At 45.4% G+C, this 14,057-nt stretch overlaps 1 protein-coding gene across 1 annotated transcript in view; it reads right to left on the bottom strand.

The window, feature by feature from the left end:
- Positions 1 to 8,366, bottom strand: part of Setd2 (SET domain containing 2, histone lysine methyltransferase) — a 108,106-nt gene extending 99,740 nt beyond the window's left edge. Inside the window, exon 1 of the mRNA XM_059269092.1 lies at positions 8,154 to 8,366. Coding sequence (XP_059125075.1) covers positions 8,154 to 8,224 — 71 coding nt within the window. The 5' untranslated portion in view covers positions 8,225 to 8,366. The remainder of the gene's footprint in view (positions 1 to 8,153) is intronic.
- Positions 8,367 to 14,057: the final 5,691 nt, after the last annotated feature.

The raw sequence follows: 14,057 nt of genomic DNA, 5'->3' as shown, positions 1-14,057 counted from the left end.
CCTGGGAATAGATAAATTAATGGCAGTCATATTTTTTTTGTTGTTGTTTTTCGAGACAGGGTTTCTCTATGTAGCTTTGCGCCTTTCCTGGAACTCACTTGGTAGTCCAGGCTGGCCTCGAACTCACAGAGATCCGCCTGGCTCTGCCTCCCGAGTGCTGGGATTAAAGGCGTGCGCCACCACCGCCCGGTTTTAACCAGACAATTAAAAAAAAAAATCAAGGCCAGCCAGCCATGGTGGGAGGCAGAGGCAGACCAGCTTGGTCTACAGAGGAAGTTTCAGGACAGCCAGGGCTACATAAAGGAAACCCACCCTAGCTGGGAAAACAAAACAAAACTGGCACCAGTGAGATGGCTCAGCAGGTAAAGGCACTTGCCCCCAAGTCTGACAATCTAATTTCGACACCTGGGACTCACGTGGTACAAGGGAATAACTCCCAAAATGACCTCCATAGGTATATAGGTACACACACATACAAAATAAAATTAACACAAGCCTTTGTACATGCTGAAGAATAGAAGAATGGGTTTCCATAGGAAGGGTTTCTGTAGCCATTATATACTTAATAAATATTTGTTCTATTTGACATTCTTATTATTATTATTATTATTATTATTATTATTATTATTATTATGGGTTTTGTTTTTTTTTGAGACAGGGTTTCTCTGTGTAGCTTTGCACCTTTCCTGGAACTCGCTTTGTAGACCAGGCTGGCCTTGAACTCACAGAGATCTGCCTGCCTTTGCCTCCCAGTGCTGGGATTAAAGGCGTGCGCCACCACCACCCAGCCTCTATTTACATTCTTATCTATCAAACCTGGTGTTGTCAGACTACTCAAAGACAGTATACAATTAATAACTATTACCAAGAAGCCAAATATCAGCTGGGCAGTGGTGGCGCACGCCTTTAATACCAGCACTTGGGAGGCAGAGGCAGGCGGATCTCTGTGAGTTCGAGGCCAGCCTGGTCTACATAGATAGATCCAGGAAAGACGCAAAGCTACACAGAGAAACCCTGTCTCGAGAAAAAAAAAAAAAAAAAAAAAAAAAGAAGCCAAATATCAGACAAAAGACTCAAAGTGTAAGTTACATCATGTTTCACAAAGAACATTTAGGATCACTATATAACCCTTCCTAAAGAGAAAGTCTAGGAGTTGGGGATTTAGCTCAGTGGTAGAGTGCTTGCCTAGTAAGGTCCTCAGCTCTGGAAAAAAAGAGAGAGTCTAACTAAACTTGGCAAGGAAGTGGGCAGTAGCAAGAGCTATAGTCAGAAACTACCACTTGCTCCAATTCTTGCAAGCCCAAAGCAGTGTTCACAGTAAGCAGCCCTTCTATCAGGCCTGTTTGCACAATTATAGTCTTATCAACACCCACATCATCCCAAAGCTATTTTAACTAGCAAGATGTTAGCATTTGACAGAAAAAGCACTCTAAAATAAAAGGCAGATTTAGAGACTCACATCAACTTTAGAACTCAATTTAAATAACCAATTTACTTACTCAGCTGGAAAAGCCACTAAGTAGCCACTATGCCTGACCAAAATGAAACAAAGGACTACCAAACCTTATTGTTTTTTAAATGCCTCATTTGTGTTTAGCAAATATAGTAAACTACCTTCAAAATTTAAATACAAACATACTCAGAGATTAAAAAAAAAAAGTATAGTTATAAATATTAAGTTACCTGAATGTGCTAAGGGAATGCCTTAAAGTCATATATTAAAACACTTAGGGAATAAGAAGGATCCTGATGTCATGATGTCTAACAGCTCAGACAAAAAAAATTTCAAAAAAACCGAGAGGCTAGTAAAATGGCCCACCAGGTAAAAAGCAAGGCTCACCACTTCAGTGTGATCCCTAGAAGTCAAGTTATAAGGAGAGAACTAATCTCCAACAGTGGTTCTCTGACCTCCACATTGAGCATGACATTCACATGTCCACCTAACAGACACACAGACTACTCACTCATTTTCATATACATGCACACACACACAAATTAGGGGAAAGTAATACAAATGGCAAAATTTCCATTACTGGTGGTTAATCTAGGCTAAATTATAGTATAACGGCTCATGTCTATAATGCAAGTATTTGTTAAGTTGAGTCAGAAGAATTGGGAAAGTCTCAAAAAATGTTATACTATTATAACCTGAGATGTACATGTCTATAATCCCAGCCCTAGCACTCTAGGGGATAATGTAGTAAGATAACAATTTCCAGGCCAGGATAGACTACACAGCAAAATCTTGTCTCAAAAACAAAATGATGCCTGGCAGCAGTGGCACACGCCTTTAATCCCAGCACTCGTGAGGCAGAGCCAGGCAGATCTCTTGAGTTCGAGGCCAGCCTGGTCTACAGAGCAGGATCCAGGACAGGCACCAAAACTATACAGAGAAACCCTGTCTTGAAAAACAACAAAACCATACAAAAAACAAAATGAAACACACAAGCCAGATTTTCTCAAAAAGAAATCTAAACCTGATTGATGATTCTAAACTCTCCCTCTATGTTTTACAATAGTTTTTAGTGCCCTATAACGTAAGGTACTATTCTAATATTATAGTTTTTGTTATTTTATCTTCTTGTTTAAGGTACTATTTGATAGCTGTACTGAATGAATTAACAGAAATGATAAGTTGCTCAGCAAGTCTCTAACCCAAGTTGGCCATCTTTTGCTATCTGTCATTCACCATGACTAGTCTATCTTCAGCACAAGTGACGACTCATGGAACAGCAGCAAATACTGGGGTTATTAGAAATTCCTATTAAGAATAAATCACGCCAGACAGTGGTAGCACACGCCTTTAATCCCAGCACTTAGGAGGCAGAGGCAGGAGGATCTCTGAGTTCAAGGACAGCCTGTTCTACAGAGTGAGTTCCAAAACTCTACAGAGACCTTGACTAAACAACAATAATAATAATAAACTGCCAGGTATAGTGGCCTTTAATCTAGCATTCAGGAGGCAGAAGCAGGCAGATTTCTGTGAGTATGGACCCAGCCTGGTCTACACAGTAAGTTCCAGGCCAGCCAAGGCTACAATGGTAAGACCCTGTCTCAAAAAATCGTACTGGACACAGTGGTATACACTTCCCCCTCCACCCGCTACAGTACTGGGGTTTGAATCCAGGACCTCATGCATGCCATCCAAGTGTTCAACCACTAAACTCTATCACCAGCATTATTATAATTATTTCTTTAAGACACAGTCTTACTAAGTTGCTAAACTGGCCTTGAATTAACTCAGGAACCCAACCATGCTTGAATATTTGATCCTCCTGCCTTAAGACTACCAGTCACTAGTAGGATTACTAGTCTGTACCAACAGGCCTATTGATGGTACACACTTGTAATCCTATCCCTTAGAAGGTCAAGGCAGGAGTTGAAGGTCACCAGGAGGTATCAGCGAGATCCTGTCTCATCAGCAAAAAAACAACAAAAGAGGCTCATACACTAAATCTTCACAGTGGAGCTTCAAAAGAGCATTCCTTGCCTCATGGTGTCACATCTATATTCTCAGCACTTAGGACACAGAGGCACAAGAACCATGGAATTCACACTAGCCTTAACTACATATTAAGATTTTATCTAAACTAAACCAAGAAGAATTTCTGGTCTTTATTTTTCTTTCTACAATGGATGTCTTGGTAATCTCATCCAGTCTGGTGGCTTTGTACACTACCTAAATAGATGACTACAAATTTATCTCCAGCTTAGACCTTTCCCTGAACACCAGACTTGCTTAACAGTCCAACCTAAATGTCTTAACAAGCATCTCCAATTTACTACGCCTAAAAAAGAACTACTAATCCCAACTCGATCTTTCTACATCACCCCTAACTTAGTGGAGGGCAAATTTCCAACTGACAGACCAAAAACCTTAGAATCATCCTTAACTTCTCTCATATGCCACATGTGTCAACAAATCATATTTAATCCTCAACATACATTCAGCATTCATCTGTTTCAGATACTACCTTGGTATAAGCCACCAGCAACTCTCTTCTGGAGAGAGTAATCTTCTGGATTACTAGCTTCTTTACAAGTCTTCAGGCTTCCATTCTGTTCCTCTCTGCAATTCTACAAATGATCCTTCTGAAGCTGAAAGCAAATCATATCATTCCTCTGATTAAAACTCACAGTAGGGTGCACATGCAGTCCCAGATGCTCAGGAGGCTGAGGCAGGAAGATCACTTGAGCTCAAGAATTCAAAGGCAGCCTGGGTTCCTCTCAAAAAACCAAAATCAAACAAATAAGACCCAGCCAAATCCTTAGACTGGCTCTACAAAGCTTTAAGAAACCTGCACTCAGCCTACTGTGAACCTATTGACTGTTAATTTCTTTCTCATTCAGTTCTGGCCACACTGAGAAGAGCTTGGAATGTTTCCTCAGCTCCTTATTACCTCTACTTGAGTTATAATGGTTACTGCCCTGCCACCCCACTACATACATACACATACATACACATACACACACACACACACACACACACACACACACACACACACACACTTTCTTTGTTTTTTTCTGAGACAGGGTTTCTGCGTAGCCCTGCCCGTCCTTGGAACTGGCTCTGTAGACCAGGCTGGCCTTGAACCCACCTCTGCCTCCCAAATGCTGAGATTAAAGGTTCGAGCCACCAACGCCCTCTATATCTCTAAGTATTACTCTCTCAAGGATGCTTACCAGTTTACCCCATTTTATACTATCTCTCCTTTAACAATAACAAATCTCTCACGTTCTACAGGGTTTCCTAAAACATTTTACCTTTGCTCATTCTGCATAACTGTTTATTGACCTCATTGGAATGCAAACTTCACAAGGACAAATTTTTGTTGCTCTACAATACCAACCTTTAGTAAAGATAGGCCTGTGGTTAAAAAAAAAAAAAAAAAAAAGCAAAACTCCGCTTTTTATCATGTGTCTCCTTTATGACAGGTCCTTGAAGACTGATGGGATGAGCCTTGCCCTCACTAGCTACCCCTACACTATAATGGACACCTAATGTAGTTACTCAAATGAGTATAGCCATTTCACCTGGATACAATGTCATTTATACTGTAAGAAAGGCCACACACTTGCATCTGATTAAAGAGTGAGTAGAAGACAGATATAGACCACCAGGCCTCAACTCAAACTCTAATCAAAGCAAATTTACATGTCACCTCAACTTCCCCTTTTCTTTTTTTTTGTTTTTTTTTTTGTTTGGTTTTTCGAGACAGGGTTTCTCTGTGTAGCTTTGTGCCTTTCCTGGGACTCACTTGGTAGTCCAGGCTGGCCTCGAACTCACAGAGATCCGCCTGGCTCTGCCTCCCGAGTGCTGGGATTAAAGGCGTGCGCCACCACCGCCTGGCAACTTCCCCTTTTCAAAGAACCATTTCAAACTATCCCAAGTCTGAAAGGGAATGACTTGCCTCTTCACAACCACGTTTCCCCTCAACTTCAGTCAATTTCATCTTTTATCTTAAATCACACCTCTCAATTTTCCCTAGTAACCTGGCTTGCACACACCACACTCTATGCCAAGAGCTATTCACTCATTATCTCATGTAATCTCCTCCAAAGCCCCAGGAAGCTGCCACCACTAGGCTAACCATTCCCCACATGGGAAACCCAAATTTAAAGAGAAGTCATTTGTCCCAGGTTAAATTAGTGTTCCAGTGCAGGTCTGTCTGGCTCTGAAATTCGTCCTTTAACCTTGCTTCCTCCCAGTTTGAAGCACGACTTCCTCACATGGTCTGCTATCACTCACTTCTCATTTCTTGGCCAGGCCTCATTTTCTTCAGATGTAAAACAGGTGATATTGTTCAAGATGCCTACCAACATCTTCAGTCCAGTATTAAGAAAACATTTTATAACCTATACAGGTTAATAAACAGGAAAGAAATACACATGTATCAGAACTTACTCATCACTATTAAAAACTCTGAAGCAGTAAAGCCAGAAAAGCAATAATATCCCGAGACTGTGAAAAACAATAAACATTATTCCTCACTTGCACAGTAAAGATACACTTCGGACCCATTTTTCCACATATTATGAAAAATGTTTTCCTCCAATTAAAAAAAGGATATAATCCTATCAGCTTTTAGACTTCACCACGAAACCTGAAGAAGTCACTGGAAGGCTCTGCACCTTTCCTGGGGCTAGCATGCTACTTTGTACAAGGGAAGCAGTCAACACTGACTGAATTATACAAATTCCTTTTGAGATTTTTCAAGTCTCAAACCCCTATAACAGAACTTTGCTACTGGACTGATTGTACAGTAAATCCAAACATTCTAATTAAAATGTTAATCCAAAGCCAAGAACCCAGGAAAGGATAAAGCCATGCTGGTTCACGACTGCAAGAAAGAGATGGATTTTGTTTTATTAAGACCACATAAAGACTGTGTGTGCACAGAAGTGATCTATGTATCAAGCCTATCTCTGCAAAGCGCAGGCTGTAACTAAAAAGCCAGAGGGCAGCAGGCAGAAGGGTCTCTGCAAGCTTAAAAGTAAGCAAGATTTAACTACTCAGGCTGTTCTTATGTTGGGAACTGGACCATCAAAATTCTCCCAATAAAATTTTATACTTTTTTCTTAAGGCAGCATAAGGGTTTTGCTTTTTGTGTGGAGATAACCAACACTCCAACAAAATAACTTTTGTGTTACAATACCAAAAAACTATCATGGAAGATCCAGATATTTCTGAACCAAGGTTAAAATTTTTGGCTAAGGTTCCAAAGAATGTATGTGTCATACTTCAGTTATAAAAGTTTAAGTTTCACTAGAAATCCCTATAAACGTTAACTTTGAAATGAATTTTGTGTGCCCTTAAGTTGTAGACATCAATAGGAGCGAATCGAGTTGAAGAATGGTTTTCAGGTTGGTTAGTGGCCAGCACCTGTAATCCCAGCGGCAGGAGGCTGAAGAGGGAGGAGCCCCAGGTTCAAGGCCAGCCTGGGCTACACTGTAAATTTAAGACCAGCCTGGGTAACAGAATGAGACCATTTCTCTAAAAACAACAAAAACGATCTTGTGAGGGTTTAGGGAAGGAACTGACTCCAGACTCTCCAGTGGAAGCTTTCTGTTTACTTTTGTTGTTGAGGCCATCTCCTGTAAGCAGCCGAGGCTGCCCACAATGCTAGCTCAGGTGGTATTACAGGTGTATACCACCAAATGTGACGGGAATGGAAGCTTGCTGTGCTACCAGATACTGTCCAACAGAAACACAAAAATGTCCTAACTGAAAAGAAACTACATTTTGGACAAAACTGTATTTCGCTTTACAAGAACACTCTCTTTAGATAAGAATATGCAAAGAGATTTCTGGGTCTCTTAACTAAATCTTCACACGCAGCAAAAAAGTCATCCTTGTAGGTAAGATTCTGTTACCTAAGGAATAGTATGCCAAAGTGTTCATGCCTCATAATCGAGAAAAGAAACGTTTGTCAGGTTTTCACTTTCAGGTAAAAACAAAAAACAAAACTGGTGTCACCTTAACAACGAGACCAGACAAACCTCGCCACCATTACAAAACCCAAGTGCCAAAGGTGCAGACTGTGAAGCTCATGGCACTACTGGGCCAGGGTCGAGTGCCCAAGGAGGAAAAAAAAAAAGAAAATCAAAACCAAGAGTGCAACGCGGGGCCCCTCCGCGGACCGCAGCGGGGAGACGCGCGCTAGGCCCTTCCGGTCGGAGTTGCCGTCACCGGTAGGCCGGGCGACGGGCCGAGCTTCCACCCGAGCCCGGGGATTCTCGGCCTGTACTCGCGGCGTCCTATAACCGACTTTGGCCTCAGCGGCGCCTTGGACTATGCACCGTGGTTTGCAACAGAAGCCCGGGGCGCCGCAGAGTGTCCCGGAGGAGCCGCGGGGAGCGCCGAGCCCTGGGCTGGCCGACTGAGGACGCGGCAACGGCAGGGGCCGCCCCTCCCCCACCGGGCCGCCCCAACTGCCGCTGCTCGCGTCGCAGCGGTCTCCGCGCCAGGCCCAACCGCCGGGGCAGCCGAGGCCAAGCCAGGTGGCCTGAAGTGGCTGCGCCCGGCCTGCGCCCCACCGCGACCGCGCGAAGCCGCCCAGGGCCCGTTACTCCGCGCGCCGCCACCGGTGAGGACGCGCCGCCCTCGGCTGAAGCGACCGACGGCAGCGGGAGGCCGCGGACCTGAGACTTACTCAGGGGTCGGGTGCTCGGGATCGTAGAAATCCCCCATCTTCGGTGGCGGCTGCGACGGCAGCTGCTTCATGAGGAGCAGCTGGAGGCGGCGACGCTAGCCCCCTCCCCGCGGCAGGCCGAGGCGGGGGAGGGGACCGGAGGGGAGGAGGCCGCTGGTCCGATCGCGGCGGCGGCAGGGGCGGCCCGCGTCGCTGGCTGGCTGGCTCGCCCGCTCACTCCCTCCCTCCCTCCGGCAACCGCCCGCCGCTCTCTCCCTCACACACTCCGGGAGCAACGCGCACCCCGCCCGCCCTGCAGCCTTGCAGGCCCAGCCCCTTAAAGAGACACGCACAGGCAGCCCACCGGCCGCCAGTCGGCGCGCCAGCCCCAGCCCGCCGACCCTGGCAGGGGCGGGTGCAACCCGCGGGCCGGGCCGGGCCTAGCCTGCGGCTTCCCGGAACAATAAGGCCCGGGGCTGAGTGTTGTAGGCGGGTCCCGGAGCTGCAGGGCCGACGTCGGGGGAGCTGGCCGAGGCCCTCGGAGCCCTCCACCACCCGAAGCCCCGGAGCCCTCGGAGAGCCCGGCCTCCAGGCTGCGAGGTAGCGCAGCTGCCGCTCTCGCCCCTGTATTTCTTCTCCCTTGCCTCTTCATCCCGCTCTCAACGCGAACCGAAGCCAAGCTAAGCTGGGGAAGCTTCTCGGGCCAGGCTTCTCGGATACGCCCTCCTCCTGCCAGCCTCCCGCCTGGTCTGCTCCCGCCGCCCCCACCACCGTGTCCCCGCCACCCCTACCTTCCTCCTCTCCGCAGTATTCTGCCCACACCCCAAAAGTCTGAAAGGCTATGTTTGTTCTTAAGGCCTCGGAGGCAGTGCCTGGGGAAAAGGTTATTAATTACCTTCTTGCAAAAAAGAAAAAGAAAAAAAGAAAGTTAGATAACGTGAAACTACGAGCTTCTTGTTTCTGGAAGGAGAAGCAGGAATGCGCAGGAACTATTAGCTAAACGACGCTGAATGTATAGCAGTTGCTTATCACGAAAGTGGCAGTTAATAGTTCAAATCTTTGTGGAATATTTTAGCCACTAATTTTTTAATTGGATTTACCAATAAATTGAAATATGATATAACAGAAATCCTTCACTGGCTAACTTTGCCATGTTGTTTAGACAAGGTCTTTTATAGTTTAGACTTTCCTTGAACACTTGAATGTACACCCTCTTGAGTGCTGGGATTCTAGCTTTTAAAATGTATTTTTAAAATTGTGTATGTATGGTGTGTGTTGAGGCACACACATGCACATGTGTGGAGACCAGAGGACAAGGTTAGCGAGTCCATTCTCTCCTCCCACAGTGTGGGTCCCCAGGGATGTAACTTACTCATAAGTCTAGGCAGCAAGTGTTTTTATGGACTGAGTCATCTCACAGGCTCCTAAAATGTATTTTTTTAACTTGTATGTAAACTAGCAGTATCTATTTTCTTTCTATCATTTCATATAGAGGTTAATTTTTTTTCCCTGGTAACTTTAGGCATATGGAGGTTCAAGGTCCACCAAACTCTCTAGGTTTTAATCTCCCACAGCCATTTTGTTTTGCTTTGGTTCTTGAGTTTTTGAGTTTTCACTTGTGGCACTGGAACTTGCTGCGTACCCTAGGCTCACCTTAAACTCAGAATCCTTCTGCCCCAGCCTCCCTGACGATGGGATCCCAGGTGCCAGACGACACACCTGCTGAAGATGAAAGTTTAAATGTGAAGAGATTCACTGATCAAAGAGGAAATGAGGTGCTTGTGAAACCCTGAGCTTCCTCTTTTTGACTTCTTTGTATGTTTGTTTTTGAGACAGGGTTTTGTGCATCCCAGCTGGCCTTGACCTCTGTCAATGATGACTTGAATTTCTCATTCTCCTGCATCTACCACTCAGTGCTGAGATTACAGGCATGAATCACCGCAACCAGTTTATATGGTGCTTGGGATTGAACTCCAGGCTTGCTGAATACTAGACTAACACTCCACCAACTGAGAAACATCCCCAGTCCATGAAACCCTAAACTTTAACAGATGTCAACACATTTTAGGTTATTACAGTCCAATGGATAACTTCTGGCACTATGTAAACCAATACCAGGTAATTTCTAGCCATATGACACTGAGCATGGCTGTTTCTCTGGCTTCTACTGCCTTGTGTATACAATAGGAGTGTACCTACCACACAGATAATATTGTGAACGTGTTTGTACAATGCCTCTCATTAAACAGTAAGGTATCTCTAAGGCTTTCTTTTTTTTTTTCAGATTCAATATGTATCCCAGGTTTGCCTGGAGGTTGAAGTCCCCCTGCCTCAGCCTCTCTGTGCCACCACGCCCAACTCTTAGGTTTTGAATAGATTTGGAATGCTTTGCCTTAAATGCCGCATAAGCCATTGGCAGCCGCTTGGCATTGGAATAGGCTATTTTAGGTGGAAACTATAAGTTGAGAGGAATCCAAAATGAGGTGTGCCAGTTTCCTGTTTCCTTAAAAACAAAGTAAGCAGTTCTTTAGCAGGGGACAGAAGAGCAGTACTTGCAAGGGTGATGGTAACATTAGTCAGGTCAGAACCCAATGGAGTAAAAGCATGTCAAACCATGGGGGTCAGTGGAAATTGTAAGGCCCATGGCTCTTTGATTCAAACTTTTCAGGCAGCATCTTTGAGACAGTATTCAGGATTCTCTGGAGTCTGGTTTGCTGTGCACATCTCAGGTTGGCCTCAGCCTCCAAGTACTAGGGCTACAAGTATGTACCACCACACACAGTTTAAATTCAATCAAAGAAAATGCAGCCTTGGAATACGTCCTGGTAGAGAGCAGGGGCATCAAGGTCATCCTCAGCTACAGAGATTGGGGCCAGCCTGCGCTATATTAGACCCTGGTTTGGATATCTTTTTTTTTTCTTTTCAGCCCAGACTTGCCTTAAAATTCCCTATCCTCCTACTTCAGGTTCCATATTTACTGTGACTGGCTTCCTGACCAAAGCAGTAAATACTTTTTAACTTATTGGATACTTTTCCTTTTTTTAAAAGACTGGGTCTCACTTTGTAGACCAGACAGGCCTTAAACTCAGAGATATACCTGCTTCTGCTTCCTGAGTGCTAGGATTAAAGGCATGAGCTACCATCCCCTGTAATCCCATGCTTTTATACAAAAAGCCCTCCAATGTGTTTAAAGGGAAAAAGTCGGGGTTGGGGATTTGTCAGTGGTAGAGTGCTTGCCTAGCAAGCATAAGGCCCTGGGTTCGGTCCTCAGCTCAGGGATGGGGGTGGGGAGTCCCCAATCCCCAACATGAACCCTGTTCCCCACTCCTAGAGTGCTGAGTACCATAAAAAACTTGAGAATTGCTTCTAGCATCTCCCATAGGCCCAGACCGCATCTATCCCAGCAGACCTCAGGGTGGCTACTAGTTGCCCCTAAAGTCAACTTTAGGGTCTTATGAAAAAGGAAAGAAAGCCAAAGCGTCATCCCACACAGGTATGTCCTAGGGTTTGGTGAAGAGCTGGGAAAACATTTAGAATAGGGCAACACCAGTTGATCCTGAGCACATTCCCCAAAACTATGTTTTCCCTCCCAATGCTGCAAATTGAACCCAGTGCCTTGTATATGCTCGGTGTCCTAGTTAGCTTTGTCAACTTGACTTAGCCTAGAGTCACCGGAGAGGAAAAGCCTCAGTTGAGGAATTGACTAGATGAGATTGGTCTGTGGGGAATTATAAATGGAGGATGGCCTCCTCACCCACTGTGGGCAGCACATACCTAGGTAGCTGGTCCGGGGCTATATAAGGAAGCTAGCATAATTTCTGCTCTGATTTTCCTACGTGATGGATTGTGTCCTGGAAGTATAAGCCATTTCCTCCCCTAGGTTGCTTCTGGTCCAAGTGTTTTTATCACAGCAACAGAGTGAAACTAGAACACTAAGCAGCCCCTACCACTGAACTATATCCACAGCCAATATAAAGACTTTGAGCTAATATATCGACTAATATACAAATGAATATATACTGACTGATGCAACACATGTGTCAAGCAATTAAATGTGTTCTAAGACATCACTGGGTGATACTTTCTTCCCAAATGGCATATTTTTCCTTTTTTTTTTTTTTTTTTTTTTTTTAGGTTTTTCCGAGACAGGGTTTCTCTGTGTAGCTTTGCGCCTTTCCTGGACCTCGCTCTGTAGGCCAGGCCTGCCTCTGCCTCCCGAGTGCTGGGATTAAAGGCGTGCGCCACCACTGCCTGGCGGCATATTTTTCCTATGCACTCAGGCCAGAGTTCTGACTCAAACGGGAACCTGACTAAGGCTCTGGGAAGACAAAAGGTCATTCCCTGTGAGTCTAGTGTTGAACTGGAATTGAGTGGGAGGCTACTTCCTACCCACTTCTTTCCTACCTCTCTACCTAATCCTTCCCCCAGATAATGATTGTCTCTCATGAACAGGAAGGCCACTGTTTAGGATATGTTGGGTGGCCAGCAAACTCTCAGGATCCTCTTGGCTCTGCCCCCAGTGCTGAGATTAACATGCGTGCAGCCATGCTTCTTATGCATATACAGGGAATTCAAACGTGGGTCCTCATGCTGGCAAGAGCAAGCACTCTTCCTCACTAGCCATGTCCTCTGTCACAGCTCATACCGTCCTCGTGTCCGAGGGCCTGAAGTTACCTCTGAGGTGTGATCCGGAATATTTTCTCTCACTGCTTCCCTTGACAGGGCTTCCACAGAATTCCACTGTAGGCTCTATCATCCTGGGCATTCAAGGATATCACATAGAGGACTGCTGTCCTACCATGTTCAAGGTCAAAGCCTTGGCCTACAATATCAGGAAGAAAGATTGCATGGAAGTTCCAAGAACATCTCACTCAGCAGAGACTGCACTTCTCAGCCCCAAGGTGCACTGGTCAGCTGGGAAGCCCCCAGAGGGCCTGTGTTTGTCCTGAGTGAAGCAGGAGCTCTTTCCCTATGGTACCATCCCCAAGGACACAAGCCCCAGAGCCTGAGGACTTGACTCAGGAGTAGTTTCCTCTTCCCTGCTCAGCCCTGCTGGGGTGATCCCTGTTCCTGTCCAGGGTGACCTAGTCACCTTCACTTGTTCTTATCTGTAGTCACACACCGAGAAAGAGAAGGAAGGAGGCAAGTCAGAGAAGCTGCAACACCTTTCCACATGTGCTTGGCTGGAAAGGTGTAGGATCTAAGGTCAGGCACTCCTGGGCACAGGAACCCAGTCTGCTTCTCCCTTTTGTAGATCACTTAACTGTTACCTGATCCTCTCCTGGTTGCCAATGAAGAAGGATGGGTTGAGAGAACTTAAGAAGTATTTTTCACACCAAGCTCATCTCAGGATGACCACTGAAGAGAGGGAAGAGGTTGCCAGGAGCCTGGGTTACTGTTTTGATTTCCTACTAAGGCTCAAGTGGCTTTTAGTTTTAATTTGTTTGAGAGGGGGTTCATATAGTCCAAACCGACCTTGAACTAGATATGTAGCTGAAGATGACTCTGAACTACTGATCCTCCTGTCACCGTAACCCAAATGCTGGGACTACAGGCCTGTCCTGCCATGCCTAGCTACAGTATTAGCCATTCTTTTTCTTTTTGGTGGTGTTGGAAGAGTTTCATGAATGCTAGGCAAGTATTGTACTACTGAGCTACACTCCCAGTCCTCCTCCCATCCCATGTATGTGTCTGGGGTGTGTGTGTGTGTGTGTGTGTGTGTGTGTGTGTGTGTGTGTGAGAGAGAGAGAGAGAGAGAGAGAGAGAGAGAGAGAGAGAGAGAGAGAGAGAGAGAGTTAGAGTTGCTAGGGACCGAATCCCAGGTGTAATGCTTGCTAGGCAAACACTAGGACTAGGTTTTAGCCACAACCTGTACATAATGAAGATGTCCTTTCAGACAGGAAATAAAAGTTTTTGGAATAATAC

This window comes from Peromyscus eremicus, chromosome 7, assembly GCF_949786415.1.
Source record: "Peromyscus eremicus chromosome 7, PerEre_H2_v1, whole genome shotgun sequence".
Lineage (NCBI taxonomy): Eukaryota > Metazoa > Chordata > Mammalia > Rodentia > Cricetidae > Peromyscus > Peromyscus eremicus.
The sequence above is the reverse complement of the archived record's forward strand: the minus strand, read 5'-3'. Positions and strand labels throughout refer to the sequence as shown.